Source organism: Carlito syrichta, unplaced genomic scaffold, assembly GCF_000164805.1.
Source record: "Carlito syrichta isolate Samal-C Ts95f unplaced genomic scaffold, Tarsius_syrichta-2.0.1 Scaffold308290, whole genome shotgun sequence".
Taxonomy (NCBI): Eukaryota; Metazoa; Chordata; class Mammalia; order Primates; family Tarsiidae; genus Carlito; species Carlito syrichta.
This window is the reverse complement of record NW_007252386.1, coordinates 394,945-414,987: the sequence shown is the minus strand read 5'-3', so window position 1 is coordinate 414,987 and position 20,043 is coordinate 394,945. Positions and strand designations below refer to the sequence as shown.

The window sequence follows — 20,043 nt, the reverse complement described above, 5'->3', positions numbered from 1 at the left end:
TTATTCTAAATAATAAAATAAGACAAAAATGCCCCCCCAAAAAAGAAAAAAAAATAATGCCATAATAGGGATTCCTGGAGATAACCCAAGTAATGTCTAAGTAAAGCTGCTTAAGTCAGACTTCTCTGTCAGTTTATTTTTCCTTTTCCTTTTTATTTTTTGTAGAGATGAGGTCTTGCTGTGTTGCCTAGGCTGGTCTCAAACTCTTGGGCTCAAGCAATCCTCCTGCCTCAGCCTCCTAAAGTGCTGGAATTTTAGGCATGGGTCACCATGCCCAGCCTCCTCGTTTTTAAAAATCTCTTCCTTAGCATTATTGGTGGGAATGGGCAAGGCTAGGTCACTACTGAATGGTCCCCATAAAAACAATCCTAGGGTGATGGTATGAGGAAGAATTCCTATCTCTTTTCCCCCTCAGTTTAAGGAGATTCTGCCTAAGCTGCTTTTACCTTAACTCTATCCAAAAGAAAGAAGGGGTTTGCAAAGTGGTAGAGCCTGAAAAAAGGATGTTGGGTACTCTGTCTCTAGGATTGTCAGAAAGGGTTCTGTACACTGAATATCAGCAGTCATGTTGTAAATATACCACCTAAAAAGTTTTTCAGGGATCAGAGAAAATATATTACAATTCTTTCTCCCCTAAGAGATTAATATCATGACTTTATATGGTGCATGCCTGTAGTCCCAGCTACTTGGAAGGCTGAGGTGGAAGGATTGCCTGAGCCCAGCAGGTTGAGGCTGCAGTAGCTGTGAGCAGGCCACTGCACTCCAGCCTGGGTGACAGAGTGAGACTCCGACTCAAAAAAAAAGAAAGAAAGAAACTGGGGCGTAGACAATGACTCATAGTCACCTAATTGTCTCATCTAAGAAAGAGGCTAAGAAGATGTTCCCTACTGGCAGCTCCACTCTTGGAAAGGATACAGTTTTCATCACCCTCAGGGTTTCGAGGTGGCCCTGGCATATTCAGCAAAACCAGCTTTGCTTCATGGGACTTGTTAACTATAACCTCATTGAGCTTCACTGCTGTATGCATGCGCCTCACATTGGACTGGTCGCTGGATGGGGAAGAAATTAAGTAGTTAAGGCAAAGGAAATCTAACTATATAGTCAAACTTAAAAACTTGAAATCCAGAGTTTTTTCACTTAACTATGGATAATGTGGTAAACAATTATTATACTAATACCATTGATTATACTAATTATACTAATACCATTGATTTTATTATTGGTTTTCTCATTCTACATTTGCTTATTTTATACTAAGAACACAGTATGGAGGTGAACTATGTGGAGAGAAAGGATGGTTAGCTTGTGTATAATTGGGAACTGGTAAGCAACAATAAAGATATGGCTGGATGTGGGGTGAAATGAAGAACAGGCTCCATCCCATGTGTCCAGGCAAAGACACATCTGTGCTCCTGACTAGGTTATTTTATTATGTGAAAGCTTGTGAGTGGGAAAACTTACGGACGCATGTTAAGCAGGTCCTGGAATCCTTCCATTGACTTGGCTTTTTGCCCTCGGGATGCCATGTACTTGTCTTTTGTCCAAGTCATGTGTACCTTCTCCTGATAAGTTTCTGTCTCTTCATCTTCATCAGAGCCAATGCTGGTCAATCGTAACATTGAGTTCCGGTCTTTCACTAACTGTGCCTGAGGAAGGTCCAACACAGTTATTTCTATTTTTTTCTCATGCTTCATCTTCAATTATTTCGAAATAATAATGGGGTTATAGTGGAATAACAAAGTAAGAAGGAAAGAATTTGTAGTCCTGTGAAAACAATACAGTATCATCCCTTTCAGTGACAGACACTGTAAGGCTAGGATTGAATTGATGCATTAAGGTCTCACCTCTCTGTCTCGCTCTGTTTTGGACAGTCGCATGTGCCGAAGCATCTGGGACCTTTGCTCCATCATTAGAGTACGCTCATAAGTATAAGCTGATATGTCACTGTCATGCTACCACAGACATCACACAATGTGGGCAATAAGCACAAAGGAGAAAGAACCGTACATTGTTATTTCCACTCACTACATTAAATCAGAGACAGCATCAAATATTAACCTAAGTTTTACCCCAATTTTGTTACCCCGACTGCTTGAGTTACAATTTTTTTTTTTATTTTAGAGATAGGGTCTCGATACGTTGCCCAGGGTGGTTTTGAACTCCTGGCCTCAAACGATCCACCCACTCTGGCCTCCCAAAGTGCTGGGATTACAGACATGCACAGCTGCACCTGGCCCCCAAAATGTTTTTTGATTATAGATAAAATCCAGAGGCCCTCTGAGTCTTTTCCATAATCTAACCATTACATGTGATTCCTTGAAACACAAAACCACAAACTCTAGTATCTCTCTCTCCTTAAAAAATAAGTTATTATTATTATTTTTTAAAGGCATGTATGATTTTAAGCATGAATATATGAATTAAACAAAATTATATTAAACATAAGAATCTGGCAGAAATATAAGGGCTGTGTGATAAACAAGAAAGCAAAAACAAAAAGCAACATCAAACACACATAATGTACACATTCTATGGAGGTCAACAAATGAGGGCTCCTTTGGTACTAGGGCATTAATCCACATTTGCAGTTCAACAAGTTCCCAAACTAGAAAAGGTTCAAGGAAGACAAAGTGAGGGGACAGGGGAATGGGGGAATGGTCATCTCTTCTATCTCAGACTTGGCTTTCTCACCATCTCCACAACTTCCACCTCTGCCTCAATGCGTAGGTGATACAGGAAGGTGGCTAGGTCCTTCTTCATCTGGATACTGTTGTCTTCTAGTTGGGCTACTGTGAAGATCCGTATGCTGCACTTTCGCCACACCTGAGAAGGTGCCATACACACAAGGAAAAGTAGATGCAAAAAGGCAAAGAAGTTATTTCCTAAAACATGAGGCACTGGGGCCTAGAACCACCTTGCTTTGGTATAAGGGTATTTGCTCCTAGATTTCCACTTGCTGTGTTATTATGCTAGAGCAAAAAATGGCTAAAGAACACACTCAATACTTTTTTAAGGAGTTCTTATTTCGTAACACAAAAATGGCAAAAAGGAAAAGATGGCTTGTGATACATTAAGAAGGTGCTTTATTCAGATAGTACATTAAGGACACCATGCAGACTCTAACTTCCTTTTTTGAGAGAGGGTCTTACTCTATTGCCCAGGTTGGAGTGCAGTGGCATGATCCCAGCTCACTGCAGTCTTGACCTCCTGGGCTCAAGTGATCCTCCCACCTCTGTCTTCTGAGTAGCTGGGACTACAGGTGTGCACCACCATGCCTAGCTAATGGCTAAATTTTTTTGGCATACACAGGAATCTCACTATGTTGCCCAGGCTGGTCTTGAGCTCCTGAGTTCAAGCAATTCTCCTGCCTGAGCTTCCCAAAGTGCTAGAATTGCAGGTGTGCCCAGTCAATATTCACTATTTTAAATTTCAGTTTAGTCTTACCAAAAGATGAGCATATATGTATGTAAAATACACACACACACACACACACACACACACACACACACACACACACACACACACACCTTAAAATTCCCAGTGTTTGTTTATTTTAATTTAATTTAATTTTTTTGAGTTGGAGTCTCACTCTGTTGCCCAGGCTGGAGTAAGTGGATGGATGCTCACAGCCACTGTGGCCTTGACCTGCTGGGCTTAGGAGATCCTTCTGCCTCAGCCTTCTAAGTGGCTGGAACCACAGGCACGAGCCACCATGCCTGAGTAATTTTTTTATTTATTGTAGAGATGAGGGTCTCATCAAGTTGCTCAGGCTGGTCTTGAACCCCTGGGCTCAGGCAAGCCTCTCGTCTCCATCTCCCAAAGGGCTGGGATTACAGGTGTGAGTCACTGCACCCAGATCCAGTGTTTTTTTTTAAAGATAGGTTCACTTATTGGTTTTCTCAAGGGTTCATATGGAACTTTATTAATTTACTAAGTTACACTTGGACATAGGAAACAAACACAAAGACAACGATTTCCCATAAAGTTGAAAGTGGGATCATGGGAGAGCCAAGAATAATCGCCAACTCTTCTGATTCTAAGCCCCAACACAATATAGCCAAAGAGGAAGAATTCGTCTAGTGAACCAGGACAGAACCAGACTTTTTAAAACATTCTCTAAAATACCTTGTGCTGTTTCAGTAGGAATGGTAGTAGCATGAGCATCCCACCATCATGCACAATCCACCACACATCAATGTTGCCCTCAGAAAATTGCTCCACATTGCTGGGAAAGAAGGAGACATTTTTAGCTACCAGCAGGGCGAGATGGGCAGCAGTTGTCACTCGAACTGTGCCTAGGGAGAAAAAAAGAGATAATCAGAATAAGCAGAGAAGAATCCTTACTTAGGCTTGCCTTGCTACCCACAATGTCAAGAAAGCAGGGATAATACTCTTTACATTTCCTTGAGCAAGGTATCCTATTTACATAGTAGATTATATCTCATTAAATAACAAAAATCATTGAGAAAAATCTGAATAGTTAATAGAATTAGATTTGGGCCATAGTTTATATTACTGGCTAAATTCTGATAATTACATTTCTAAGGGGGGGATATGTGAATTTGGGAGATTTTGATACTGAAGAACAATCCTTCCAATTCCTGTGACAGCATGAATATGGGAAATCACAAATGAAAACATGGCCATTTTGGAGATAATTCTTAGCACAAGACTTGACAAAGATGAACAATTCATGAACATATTATAAAGCTTGACAGGGTTGGTAGAATCTTGTTATTATTACTAGTAGTTTTTTTTTGAAATGGCACAGTCTCTAGGAGGCTAGGGGTGACAGGGATTTAGCTAGATCCCCTATTTGGACCCTCAGGTTAATATGAGAAATGTTCTGTACCAATAAAAGTCTTCCAAGCGCGAGCATCTTCACTTTGGCGCCATCCATTAGGCCAGCCCATCACCACTGTGTTGTGCTTCATGCCCCCAAGGCCACATGACTGGATGAGGTGGGAAATGCCCTCTCTCAGCTTGGCGGCCACCACCAGCTGGCAGAATCCTTTTACCTTCTCTGCCTCCATTAGGTGCTTTATGGTCTGAAAGAGACACAGGACCTGAACATTGAACTGCTTCACCCTGAACCTTTTATTAACACACTATTCCTTCCCATTTATATTCCCCTCCTGTTTCTAAACTCTGCATAAGACTGTATCTCCTATAGAAAAGTCCAAAAAGTCAAGATTATCCCAATGAAATTTCATGATCCCTTGTCTTTTTCTACTTTTGATGTGCTGACTACATATTTTTACTTCTACAGTTAGTTTTCTACATATAGTTTACCTTTTACTCTATTTTGCTTTTCTTCCTTTGTAACAAACCAAAAAATTGAGAACAGAGATCTCCACAAAGTGAATATTCAACATTCTTTCTCAGTTGACCAGGGTGATTCCCTACTGTGAATGTGACCGCCTTCCTGCCTCAGCCCTAGTCATGCCCTGACTCATCTTACCAGAAATTCAATCTGATGATTCAGTTTCACTTTAGAATTTTGTCAGGTATGTCTTCTTTTTGCTTCTCTCATTCTCATATACCTTTTGATAGTTTAATGGTGATTACTGATGACACATATACGCTTTACTATTCTTTTGTTTAGTCAATTGGAGATAGCATCTCATTTACTCCACCCTCCTGGTGGAAAAAGGAAGGGAATAATGGTGTGGAAAATGGAATCATTTTCCTAAAGGCACGGATTACATCAATGTAGCTAAGGTAAGAACCATGCTCTCCTGATTTGCAATCCTGTGCACTTTTTATTTTTACCACCATTCTGGACTAATGTTTCTTCATCATTTCTCATTTTTAGAGTTTCAAAGCATTCCAAGATAAAACCCAGTAAAATTTTAAAAATTCAATAGAAAATTTCTCCAAATAACAGGATTAATTCTATCATTTATAACAAGCAACAGAATGCAAACTACTTCCCCCTTTTTTTTTTTGAGTCGGAGTCTCACTGTTGTACAGGCTGGAGTGCAGTGGCATGCTCATGGCTACCACAGCCTTGACCTGGTAGGTTCAGGGAATCCTACCTCAGCCTTCCAAGTAGCTGAAACTACAGATGTGCACCACCACACCTGGCTAAGTTTTCGATTTATTGTAATGATGAGGTCTTGCCATATTGCCCAGGCTGGTCTCGAACGCATGGGCTCAGGCAATCCTCTAGTTTCCACCTCCCAAAGTGCTGGGATTACAGGCGTGAGCCACCACGCCTAGCTACTACTTCCTTCTTAAGGCAGAACTTTGATATTCAGTACAGTTAATACAGAAGTAGTAAAGGAATCTTGCTCATACCACATAGATCAGAAAAAAGGAAGAAAAGTTGCTCCTTGTCACAAAATTCAGAGGGTTCCTCCCCTAGTTCAAGGGATATATTTATTTACATGACTCTTCTCAGTGCTCAGGTCAATATTTGGAGTCTATTTGCAAATAATATTAAGGTTCAATAATCTTACAGTATAGTAACACTTTAAATGGGAAGAAATAATAACCATCTTCTCGTTCATCTTGTTATTTGGGAGAAAATGATTGTTCTAAAGTCAGCACTAAGTGGGAAACTAGATCACCTAGGAACAAAATTAACTTAGAAGTCTGAGGTTTTACTATAAAACCACACAAAGCTGTAAGCTAAGTTCCACTAAATCAAGTCTTGACACTTACCTGCTCAGCAGCTAAAGCTTCACCATAGTTCTCTAGGAAGTTCCCGACAATGACAGAGCCCACGATAGTGAGACCCTTTCCTGCTTTGAGTTGTGAGGCAAAGGTGAGGAGGCGAGGATGCTTGACATGTAAGTCTTCATCTAGTTTCAGTAATACAAGCAACTGAGGCCTGTGAAGAGGTTGGCAGGGGGCAGAAGAAAGAAGACACTTTGGGTGTGGGCAACAGAACGATAAACTCTGCCCTTTAATTTAGGAGATATATACAAAACATGTAATTTGACAAAGGAAAGAGATCAGAGGAAATGATAGGATGAAATGATAGTACTGAGTTATTTTGAATGCCCCCAGTAATATCTCAAATTTATCAGTCTTCAAGGAAGAATAACAAAAGGTAGAAATCTAGATCATTAATCACATGAAGAGAAGGGAATAAAGAAATCAAGGATTTTGGCTGGGCGTGATGGCTCATGCCTATAATCCCAGTTCTTTGGGAGACAGAGACAGTGATACGAATTTTTCGGTATAGCCTGGGCTCTGAGAGTGACAGCTCATTGGGTCAGCAAGCCGAACTCCAAAGAGTGCCAGCTCAATGGTCTGGTAAGCCTAGCCCCAGGAGTGTTGGCTCCAATGAGCTGGCAAGCCAACCCCTGTAGGTGCTGCTGATTCCATGGGCTGGCAAGCCAGCCCCCAGAAGTGTCTCAGCTTTGGAGCGCCTGGTTCAGCTGACTCCGGAGTGCACTGCTCTTCAGCTCAGATGATCTTCTACAGCACTGCAGGTCTGGGTTCTCCTCTTGTGCTCAGGAGGGACACAGTCGAAAGGCGGGAAAGCAGGATTTGTTGAGAGAACAGAAAAGTTCCCAGAGCAGAGGGGTCCTGAGGTGGTTGCCTATTTGGAGCTGAAAACCTGGTGCTTCTATAACCTTTAACACCCAGTCAATAGGTTAGCACTAGCTGTGAGCTGATTGGTCAGCACTGCCTGTGCTGATTGGTCCATACTAAGAGCCACTGGGCAGGTGGTAGGGGCCTAATGGTGAGCTGAATAGTTGCTTTTCTATCCCAGCAGTAAGTACTTAAGCTCTAGCTTGTGAGTCTTATACAGAGCTTGTTTACCAACTTAAGTGTATCAGCCCAAAAGTCCTGCAGGAAGTTTTGCTATTTTGTTATGGTGGTCCACCCTATCTGACTGCCTAGCTTTCCCTAGCTATCTCCTCTCAACAGGAAGATGGCTTGAGTCTAGAAGTTTGAGATCAGTCAGCTCAACATAGCAAGACCCTGTCTTTACAAAAAAAAAAAAAAAAAAAAAGAAAGAAATCAAAGATTTTGAATAGTTCAAAACAGGTTCATTTCACCACTTCTTAAGCCATGAGATTTCCTTATCCTGTAATCAACAAAGAACACATTTTTGTGTGTTGATTATGTGCCAAACACCACTAATGATGATTTCTTTACCTCCAATTTTTAGTGTGCGGAGGTCCTTCCTCCAGTCGAAGCAAAGCAAACCGAGCTGCACTGAGGGACAGCCCACGGATACCATCACCCCATTCTTTCTCAGCTCTGGGAGAATAAGGAGAAAAGAGCAGAGACAGATTTAAACTATAGTAAGTAAAATTTCAAAAAATAAATTTGTTTTCTCTCCTAGAGCTAAAAGAAACATATGCACAGGGTAGAAGATTAAAGCCATATAATGATTTATATAATGCCCTTTACTAACATAATTAACCTACTGGAGGCAGATCACCACCACCCTGTACCAACAGACTGCACTGTACAGCACAGTTAAAGAAGAAAGGTTGTACGGGTCACTCACACAGTCTTTCTATGTAACTGTTCAAAAGCAATAATGTATATTAATTTGGGTTCAAAAATTATTACAGAGCAAGAGCTTAAATTATTTTGTAATAATGGGGGAAAGTAAAATTCAATATAATCTTCTAAATCAGGATGTTATTCTTAGTTTTGGAAGTTGTTAGCGAGATCTTAGTTATTAAAAAATTACTCAGGACTAATTTCTTTTTATTTCAGAGATAATCCCTTGACTGAATAGATCAGCAAAAATATTTACATTTGTGTTATATTTTGTTTAGTACTGATATGTCCACATTTTGTTTAGTACTGATATGTCCACATTAGTCCATTCATACTTTCTTAACGGATTTCCCTTGTGATAAAAAGCTTACATATGTAAGATGGTTAAAATTTAGTTATAAACACATGAACTTACTTGGGTCCTTAATGTAATTTTCACTGGGCTGGCTCTAACCAAACTACCAAGTGTTGCTACTTTTAACAATGATCAAGGTCAAATCCATACTTACCCTTGGTATTCGATGTACTTGTAGATCATACCAGCTATTACCATAGCTACAATGGCATAATACCAGGAAGAAATGAACATCAGAGCCAGACAGATACTCATTCCCATGAAAGAAAGGGCCCTAGAAAATTAAAAACAAAAAACACATAAAAAATTTATTTTTAAGCAGCTGAAAAAGAGGCTTGTGCTAGAAATGCTTCTCAAACTATCTGTGATGAGGGATTATTATTTTTAAAATTTCCAATCTATTATAGACAGAACTTTTTTTTTTGACTTGGAATCTTACTCCAACACCCAGGCCGGAATGCACTGGCACACTCACGGCCATCGCAGCCTTGACCTCCTGGGCTCAGTTGACCCTTCCACCTCAGCTTTCCAAGTAGCTGGAGCTACAGGCACGTGCTACCACACCCAGCTAATTTTTGATTTATTGTAGAGACAAGGTCTCACCAAGCTGCCTGGGGTGGTCTTGAACACGCAGGTTCAGGCAATCCACTTGCCTTGGCCTCCCAAAGTGCTGGGATTACTGGCTGAGCCACTGAGCACAGCCTAGACAGAACTTTTGTAAAATGCAATAAAAATTATTAGAAAAATTATTGGCCACGCATGGTTGCTCATGCTTGTAATCCCAGCATTTTGGGAGGCTAAGGTGGAAGGATTACTTGAGCCTAGGAGTTGGAGACCAGCCTGGGCAACATAGCAAGACCTTGTCTCTTCAAAAAAATAAAAAATTAGTCAGGTGTGGTAGTGTGTGCCTATAGTCCTAGCTACTTGGGAGGCTGGGGTGGAAGGTCAAGGCTGCGGTGAGCCATGATTGCACCCAGGCTGGGAGAAAGAATGAGACCCTGACTCAAAAAAAAGGGAAGAAGGAAAAATTATCACATGCCTTGGTGCTATGGCAATGCTGAATTCTATAAAATTTCTAAATGCTATTCTTCATTCTGCAGTTGTCTTACCATGGACTGGCAACAGTCAGTAGAAGACATGCACTGAGCCCCACCTATCCTTTGCTCTGGAGGATGTTTTCCACTGCTAGAGAAACATATAATGAATGGGGACACTCTTAAAGTCATCTGTAGTTATGACAATGACTAATACTTGCTTGGCAAAGTAGAATGCAACATGCTATCAGAAATATTACTAATTATATATTTTTAAAATGTAAATAGTTCTAAAATTTGTATGAACACTTATTAGCATAATTGCAGAGCCCACTGAGAAAATTTTTTTACTTTTTAGACTGTACATAACAGAAACTTGGCAGAGAGAAATCAAATAGTTGTTTTGATCAGTTAAATTAGGTATACAACTACATTAACTAAAGTTTTTCTGAGTACAGAATGAACTTCCTAGCTTTATGATGAATTTTAAAGTTGTTAATCTGGAGAAAACTAAGATCTAATGAAAATATAGGGTAAAGACATGGAGAGCAAATCAATAGAGGCAAAACGGCAACATAGAAAAATGTTCATAATCAACTTTTATTTACAGTTAAAGCTAGAAAGACTTAAAAGTCAGTTGAAGATCTAAATTTTTGCCCAATAAACTTCATATCACTGCCCACCATTGGTGAGGCCAGAAAGGAATCAAGGAGAAATTTAGCAAAGAAAATGTAGCAACAGGTACATATAGGACTTAATTAAAGAATTCTTAGCTATGAGAGAAAAGAGATGGGATGGTAGGTAAAAAACTTTCTTTGATGATGACTCCTTCAGGACTGGGGAGACTTCACCACCACAACAGCAGCAGCATTTCATTGAGAGTTTCTACATACCAGGCACTGTGCTAAGCACTTCAGATTTACTAGTCCCATTTTACAGATGAGTAAAATAAAATTGTACATGGCTTTGTGCTTTGTTGAAAACTACACAGGAAAGAAATAGTACAGCTGAGATTTGAACTTGGGTTACCAGACTTCAGAGCCCTAAGAGGGGAAGGAGAAAATAGATATGCAAAGGGAAGTTTTATTTATTTATTTATTTATCTTTAGGTTAGAAATTATAGTTTATTTAGAAAGTAAATTAGAGAGAGAGAAAGAGGAGAGTCACCTCTTCAAGGTAGGGGAATGGGCCAAAGCCAGGAATCATGGCCTGGCCATATCTCAGAGAGCACATGGCTATACCATAGCTTAGCAAGGCAGTGGCCACAATGGCCTGGCAATGGCAGTGGCAATGGTATAGCAATGGCTAGGAAGTTTGTTTCAACCTGAAGAATGTAGCAGGTTAGAAATATCTATTGTGTAGTTTTGATCTTTATCCTCAGTGGGTTTATAAGTTACTACAATGTGATACAGAAAAATGGGAGAGGAAAATGGAGATTCAGATGGGAATTGAAAGTTGAAACAGACAGTATGGAAAGGTTGGCCAAAAAAACATTGTATTGAAAACCCTCACTCTCAGTTTTCTAGTTCAATGATGGGTTCTCTCCAAATGTGGGTAAAAAGAACAAGAAAAAAGACCAGACTTACCAGTGATAGTAGCGGAATCGGGGTCTCCAGTTGGGTGTTCGAAGTAATGTTTGCAAGGCACACGCTAAGTTCACAAAGAGGTAACACATGAGGAAAAACCTGGAAGAATAAAAATAAGAAGAAGCAAGATGTGATAATGATGATGATGATTTTTTGAGTCAGAGTCTCACTGTCACCCAGGGTGGAGTGCAGTGGCATGTTCATGGCCATCGCAGCCTCAGCCTGCTGGGCTCAGGCAATCCTTCTGCCTCAGTCTTCCAAGTAGCTGGACCAGACATGTGTGCCATGACACCCAGCTACTTATTTATTTATTTATTATAGATATGAGGTCTCGCCAAGTTGCCCAGGATGGTCTTGAACTCCTGGGTTCAGGCAATCCTCTTGCCTCAGCCTCCCAAAGTGCTGGGATTACAGGTGTGAGATCCACGCCTGGCCAAAGAAAGATTATTGTAAAATTATTCTTTGATGTAAAATGGTTATGAGACCTTTGCTGTATTGATGTCTGTTTCTAGACCAGTAACCCTTGATTGAATAGGCAGTAGAGAAACTTGAATCCCTTCCCACAAACATGCTCATCCTCCTATGCTCTCTTTCAGTCAGTGGCACAGCTGTTTACCCAGTTGTTCTTGGGATAATCCAGGTTTCTTCTTCTTTACTCACACTTGTTCCAAATTCACTTTTCAAGTCCCAGAGAACCTACCTAGTTAAAAATTTCTAAACATCTTTATATTCCTTTCATCCCTACTATAATCACCTTAGTTCAGGCTCTCATTTCTTCTTTCCAACTAGCATTCCCAGATTAATTCTAGCCTCTTACTAATCCGTCTTTTATATCAAATTTATCATTCTAAAACATTATCATTTTGTTCTTAAAGGATTACCCACTACTTCCAGATCTTGTGTGATCTAGCTCTATCTACTTCTTTAACCAGCTATTCTCCGAGCATGCATCCTCCACTCTAGCCAAGCCAAATTATTTCCAATTCTATACTTTTTCATTCCTTAATTCCTTTATATGGATTCTCTGCCTGGAACATTTTTATCCCTTCTTTGCTTAGCAAATAACCAATCATCCTTCAGGATACACATGTCATTTCCTCCAGGAAATCCTTCTTGAGTCTGTTTGTTTAGAGATGCCTTGCTTTGGTGCCTCTGTGACATCCAGTGTTCACCTTTACCATGGCACTTACACACTATGTGGGAGTCATTGGTTTTCTTATCTATTATCAGTTCCTTAAGATTGTGTCTTATCTATCTTTGTATTCCCAGAATGCTGTATTACACAGTAACAAGTAGGTAAAAGTCATCAGTAAGTAGCAGGTGAAAGAATAAAGCTAACAGTAGTGGTAAAAGCTACAACCAACTGCTAATGATTTAGTACTCAAAGAGGTCAGGCATGGTGGCTCAAGCCTGTAATCCCAGCACTTTGTGAGGCTGAAGCCAGAGGAATACTTGAGCCCAGGAGTTCAAGAACAGCCTGGGAAACAGCAAGATCTCCTCTCTGCAAAAACAAACAAACAAACAAACAAACAAACAAACAAACAAACCAGGTATTGTGATGCACACTTGTAGCCCTAGCTACTCAGGAGGCTGAAGTGGAAGGACTGCCTGAGCCCAGGAGGTCAAGAGGTCAAGGCTGCAATGAGGCGTGATCATGCCATTGCACTGCAGCCCAGCAACACAGTGAGGCCTCAACTTAAAAAAAAACAAAGAACAAAAAAAGAAGGCAGAGAACTTTTAAAGTTATATATGTAGGAAAAAATCATAATAACTTACAAAAGTTAGTTTTACATTAAAGTCCTCAGTTCCCAGGAATATTTATTACTTAAATGAAGTTACCCCTGCATTTGGCCTACTCTGTTGTTATCACTAACTGTTATATGACTAATGGAAATCAACATGTGCTCCATATTATTTTATTTAATTAAGAATAACTGAAGAGAACAACTGGTTCTTACATGGAAAGAATTGGGGCCACAAGATCCAGGGAGGCAATAAGGATTCCCAGCTCTGCAATGGCAGCAGTTAGAAGTAAAGCCCAGGTAGGTTCCCCATTGGCTTTGCTGTGGCCAAAAACCTGTAAATAGAAGGAGAAATTCAGACATAAAAGTACTGAGTCAATACTCTCTGATTCATCTTATCCTATGGCTTCAGACATCTGGAAGATAATAGTGTTACAACTGTGATATCATTATTATTATTTGAGTAGGAGTCTCACTCTGTCACCCAGGCTGGAGGACAGTAGCATGCTTATAGCCACCACAGCCTCAACTTGCTGGGCTCAGGTGATTCTTTTGCCTCAGTCTTCCAAGTAGCTGGAGGTACAGGCATGCGCCACCATGCTCAGCTAATTTTTGATTTATTGTAGTGAGGTCTCATCAAGTTGTCCACCCTGGTCTTGAATCTGCTGGCTCAGGGAATCCTCTCACCTCGGCCTCCCACAGTGCTGAGATTATAAGTGTGAGCCACCATGTCTGGACTTTTTTTTCTTTTTTTTTAGAGTTGGAGTCTCACTCCGTCGCCCAGGCTGGGGTGCAGTGGCATGCTCATGGCCACTGCAGCCTCGATTTGCTGGACTCAGACGATCCTTCTGGCTCAGCCCTCCAAGTAGTTGGAACTACAGACACACACTACCGTGCCCAGCCAATTTTTTGATTTATTGTAGAGATGACGTCTCACCAAGTTGCCCACAATGGCCTCAAACCCCTGGACTCAGGCAGTCCTCTCGCCTTGGCCTCCCAAAGTGCGTCTTTATGGCAATTACATGAAACTCAAGTAGGGATTTAGAGTGTCTTGTATTAAAAACCCACATCTCCAAATTTGTGATCTAATAATTCCTAAGCCCACGAAGACCATGCTGTTTCTCATAAAAGTTGGGGAAAAAGATAAGGGCATAGAAAAGGGTCACTCACCCTCAGAAATGGTATGATGTTATCCTTGGCAATAGCCTGTAGCAGCCTTGGTGCACCTGTGAGGCTCTGAAGTCCAGCCCCACATGTTGAAAAGAAGGAGCCAATAACAATCACCCACGGGGATGGCCAAGATAAGGTACCCACTACCAAATTACCCTTCACAGCGTCACCAAACCTGGGAAACAGAGTGGAGAAATTTAATCTAGAAATAACTTTAGACTGAAAGACTAAAGAGCGAGCCATTCACCCAATTTTTGTCTAATTTTAATTTTTAAAGAATCAAAATTGAGAAAGACATGAATGTTAAGAAATGTAAAGGTAGAAAGGCACTGTTGACCTATATTAAGAAAAAAATTACCTGTGGAGCCAGAAAATAAGCTAAGCTTCATTGATAACTTTCTCCTTCAGATTATCAAAATATCTGCCTTTGGAGAAAAACAGATCTGACTGCACCTATAATTCTGTATTCTTTTTAAACATAAGCATTTTCCTATGTTATGAAAAATGAGTAAAAATTTTAGTGGTTTGAATAATCTTGCATCATAATTTACATTATCCATTCTTCTAGTGTTGAAGGGTTTTTTTTTTTTTGAGTTGGAGTCTCACTCTGTCGCCCAGACTGGAGTGCAGGGCCGCTCCCGGCTACCGCAGCCTCGACCTGCTAGGCTCCGGCGATCCTTCTGCCTCAGCCTTCCAAGTAGCTGGAACTACAGGTGCGCGCTACCACAACCGGCTAATTTTTGATTTATTGTAGAGATGAGGTCTTGCCAAGTTGCCCAGGCGGGTCTCGAACCTGCAGGCTCAGGCAATTCACTCACCTCGGCCTCCCAAAGTGCTGAGATTACAGGCTGAGCCACCGAGCCCGGCTGAAGGGTTTTTTTTATTGTTGTTCGCTAATACTTTTTATTTTTATTTTAAAGATGTCAGGTACAATTCAGGGTTAGGTGTACAAATGGTCACTGTAAAGGTAAAGTTTGGGCCTCCCTTCACGTGGTTTGAGATTAGGTTCCCTAATTGATGAAGTGTGCCCCCTGCCCCAGCAGTTTCCTACCACTGCAAATCCATTTCTTGTAGTATTATGACAATTGTTCAGGGTCTACTTATGAGTGAGAACATATGGTACTGAGTTCTTTGTTTCTGTGATAGATCACTGAGTATTATAGACTTGAGATCCATCTAAGTGGCTGTGAAGTTCATAATTTTGTCCTTCTTTATGGCTGTGTAATATTCCATTGTGTATATGTACCACATTTAAAAAATACAGTCCACTTTCGATGGGCAACACAGTTGGTTCCATGGTTTTGCTATTGTGAATAATGCTGCAGTAAACATGCATGTGTAGGTATCTTTTGTTGGAAGTCCTAGCTAGAGCAATCAGACAAGAGAAGGAAATCGGGGTATCCAAATAGGAAAAGAGGAAGTCAAGTTATCCCTCTTTGTTGATATGATTCTATACCTCAAAAATCCAAGATAATCTGTTTAAAACATTCTCTTTTTTTTTGTCAGAGTCTCACTCTGTCACCTAGACTGGAGTGCAATGGTATGTTCATGGCTACCAGAGCCTGGGCTCAGGCAATCCTTCCACCTCAGTCTTCCAAGTAGCTGGAGCCACAGGTGTGCATCACCATGCCCAGCTAATTTTTGATTTATTTAGAGATGAGATCTCACCAAGTTGCCCAGGCTGGTCTTGAACCGGTGGGTTCAGGCAATCCTCTTATCTCTGCCTCTCAAAGTGCTGAGATTGTAGGTGTGAGCCACTGCGCCTGGCCCGTTAAAAACCCTATTGCACTGATAAAGGACTTTGGCAAAGTCTCAGGGTAAAAAAACAACGTGCAAAAGACAATCACATTCTTTTTTTTAGTCAGAGTCTCACTCTGTCACCCATACTGGAGTACAGCAGCACACTAATGGCTTACCACAGCCTTGATCTGCTGGGCTCAGGTGATCCCTCTGCCTCAGCCTTCCAAGTAGCTGGAATTACATGCATGTGCCACCATGCCAGGCCGATTTTTTTATTTATTGTAGAGATAAGGTCTTGCCATTTTGCCCAGGCTGGTCTCAAACCTGTGAGCTCAGGCAATCCTCTTGCCTCCGCCTCCCAAAGTGCTTGGATTACTGGCATGAGCCACCGCATTCAACTGACAATCGCATTCTTATACACCAACAACAGGCAGAGAACCAAATAAAAAGCACAACCCCATTCACAATAGTAACCAAAAAATGAAATACCTTGGCATCTTCCTAACCAGAGAAGTGAAAGACCTTTACAAGGAAACTATAAAACCTTGCTCAAAGAAATCAAAGACGATGTAAGCAAATGGAAAAGTATTCCATGCTCACGGATTGGAAGGATGAATATTGTTAGGATGTCCATCCTACCAAAGGTAACCTACAGATTTAATGCAATACCCATTAAATTACCAGTATCATTCTTCTCTGAACTGGAAACAATACAGAAATTCATATGGAAACATGAATGACCACGAACAGCTAAAACAATTCTCAGCAAAAAAAAAAGTGGGAGGTATCACACTTCCAGACTTTAAACTTTATTATAAGGCTACAATAATCTAAACAGCCTGGTATTGGTAGAAGAACAGACATATAGAACAATGGAATGGGCTAGAGATTCCAGAAGCAAAATCTCAATTTCTCAACCAACTCAACTTTGACAAAGCCTCCAATAACAACCACAGGAGAGAGGAGAACTTATTCAGTAAATGGTACTGGGAAAACTGGCTGACCACATGCAGAAGGTTACATGACCCCTACCTATTACCATACAAAAAAATCAACTCTAAATGGATCAAAGACCTAAACGTAAAACCTCCAATTATAAGAACCTTAGAAAATGCAGGAGGCAGCCTTATGGAAATTGGAACTGGCAACCAATTCCTGATCAAAACCTCAAGTGCCCATGCCATAAGAGATAAAATAGACAAGTGGGGCCTCATCAAACTGAAAAGCTTCTGCAAAGCCAAAAAAACTATCAAGAGAGTGCGGAGACAGCCCACAGAATGTGAAAAAATATTCGCCAACTATATATCTGACAAAAGCCTTACATCCAGGATCTACAAGGAACTCAAACATGCCGAAAAGAAAAAAAACAAACAGCCCTATTAAAAAGTGCGTAAAACATATGAATACACACTTTTCAAAAGAAGACATATGAGCAGCCAACAGATACATGAAAAAATGCTCAGTCTCACTAATCATCAAAGAAATGCAAATCAAAACCACACCGAGATACCACTTAACTCCATTCAGGACGGCCATCATTAATAACTCAAAAAACAATAGATACTGGAGAGGATGTGGGGAAAAGGGAACACTTCTACACTGTTGGTGGGAGTGTAAACTAGTACATCTGTGTAAAACAGTGTAGTGATTCCTAAAAGATCTAAAAATCGACCTTCCATATGACCCAGCAATCCCCCTTCTGGGAATATGCCCAAAGGAACTCAAATTACTCTATGAAAAAGATAACCCACACAGGCATGTTTATTACAGCATTATTCACCATAGCAAAAACACTGAGTTTCTGTTATACAAAACACTATAATTAACATCTTTATGTACATATCTAAGTTCATACTTCATTTTTTTTCCTTATGGCAGATTCTTAAGAGGGAATAACTGTAACAAAAGGAATCTTAAGACATCTCAAAAAATCACTATCAAACTGCTTTTCTTAAAGGTTATACTAAATTTTACTCCTATTGGAAGTACATGGGCTGGGCTCAGTGGCTCAGCCTTTGGGAGGCCAAGGCGAGCGGATTGTCTGAGCCCATGGGTTCGAGACCAGCCTGGGCAACTTGGCAACACCTCGTTTCTACAAAAAAAAAAAAATTAGCTGAGCGTGGTAGTGCACACCTGTAGTTCTGGCTACTTGGAAGGCTGAGGTGGAAGGATTGCCAGAGCCCAGCAGGTTGATGCTGGGGTAGCCGTGAGCATGCCATTGCACTACTCCAGCCTGGGTAACAGAGTGAGACTCCAACTTAAAAAAAAAGAAAAAAAGGAAATATACGAAGGTTCAAGTCTGGCAAATGAATATTCTGTATCAGTTATGAGTATTGGACATAAAAATTTTAAAGTCACTGTTAATCCAATGGGTGAAACATGGCATCCCTGTTCAATTACTTACTGTTTTAACAATTATTAAATATCACACACAAAAAACATCCAACAAATGTATATCTTAAGATTTCTATAAAGCAAACACCCATGTAACTACCACGAAGGTCAGGAAATAAAACCTTGCCAGCTCCCAAAAGTCTCTTTTATACTCACTCTCAATCTCTAGCCCTTCCTTCCTCCCTACTATCCTGACTCTTAATAATATGTAGTTTTACTTGTTCTTAAACTTTATATAAATGAAACAGTACATATATTTTGTGGTTTTGTCCCCATTTAGCTTTCTTTGTAAATTTTTTGAGGGTATACTTCTGTAGTTTATTTACTTTTATTGCTATATGGTTTGCCACTGCATGAATGCATAACTTATTCATTATACTACTAATCGACATTTGGATACTTCCAGGTTTTGGCTGTTAAGAATATCATGATGAAAATTTTTGTACATAATTACTGATGCACATATGCATGCATTTTTGTTGCATATACCTAGAAGTGGAATTGCTGAGTCACAGGTGTGTGCATGTTCAACTTTAGGAGATAATGACCAATAGTTTTGCAAAATGATATTCTAACTTACAGTCTCAGTAATAATTTTTATATCTTGGTATAACTTACTGATGCTCTATAAATCCATAAATTTCCCATTGATAGTAAAGTAATATACTATATCCTATATATACACATATATACTGTGCTACATATACTCACATATACACATACATAGATATATATGCACACACTGTGCTACTCATTTTTGTCAAATATATGAAAATAGATTAGGCTTCCCATCCTCAAAGAGTTTAATCTATAGGGAAGAGTAACATGAAAACAAGTAGCTGCAATATAGCACAGTAAGAGCTACAATATAGTATGTTCAAATATAGTGGCTGAACAAAGGGAGAGGTGGTTATCTGTTTGGTTAAAGATTTACAGGAGAAAAGATACTTAGCCTAGTTTTAGAGGATGAATATGAGTTGGCCAAGTATGAGTAACACATTCGAAGCAAAGAAAACAGAATAGACAGATGTGTGGATGAATGAAGATCTGAAACAACAAGACATGTTTAAGTTACGGCTGGAGCAGCGGGAGCTTATGAGGAAATGGCAGGAAATAAGAGTAGACAAAAGTGCTCAGACCAAGAACTGAGGCAAATAAATAAATAAATAAATACATGAAATGAAAAGAGTAGAAAGAGACAGAGAGGGCCAAATCACAGCGATGGGTCTTAAGGGGCTTTGACAGGCTGTGAAGCAGGGAGGTATGTATGATCACATTTTGCATTTTAGAAAAATCATTCTGGTGGCAGTGTGGAAGGATTAGAAAGTGGTAAAAATGAAAGGGAGATTATTATAACATAGGCAAAAAATCCCGAAGGCCTGTAAAAAGTGAGGGGATAAAGAATAGGGGAAAGAATGAGATCTATTGAGGTTGAAAGGACTTAGAAACCAACTGGATAAGGGACTTGATAGAAAAGACTAGAATGACACCTACATTTCTGTTTTGAGAGAGGAGTGAATTGTAAGGCTATTAACCAAGATGGAGAGAAT

General features: G+C 40.1%; 1 protein-coding gene across 7 annotated transcripts in view; it reads right to left on the bottom strand.

Moving 5' to 3' along the window:
- Positions 1–20,043, bottom strand: part of SLC12A6 (solute carrier family 12 member 6) — a 106,796-nt gene that overhangs the window by 3,321 nt on the left and 83,432 nt on the right. For all 7 annotated transcript variants that reach the window (XM_021716204.1, XM_021716206.1, XM_021716202.1 and 4 more), the window contains 12 exons: positions 14,360–14,534; positions 13,406–13,524; positions 11,448–11,546; positions 8,982–9,101; positions 8,116–8,220; positions 6,667–6,835; positions 4,853–5,048; positions 4,126–4,295; positions 2,692–2,823; positions 1,845–1,952; positions 1,462–1,646; positions 916–1,049 (listed from right to left, as the gene is read on the bottom strand). In XM_021716204.1, the coding sequence (XP_021571879.1) occupies positions 916–1,049; positions 1,462–1,646; positions 1,845–1,952; positions 2,692–2,823; positions 4,126–4,295; positions 4,853–5,048; positions 6,667–6,835; positions 8,116–8,220; positions 8,982–9,101; positions 11,448–11,546; positions 13,406–13,524; positions 14,360–14,534 (1,712 nt within the window). The remainder of the gene's footprint in view (positions 1–915; positions 1,050–1,461; positions 1,647–1,844; positions 1,953–2,691; positions 2,824–4,125; positions 4,296–4,852; positions 5,049–6,666; positions 6,836–8,115; positions 8,221–8,981; positions 9,102–11,447; positions 11,547–13,405; positions 13,525–14,359; positions 14,535–20,043) is intronic.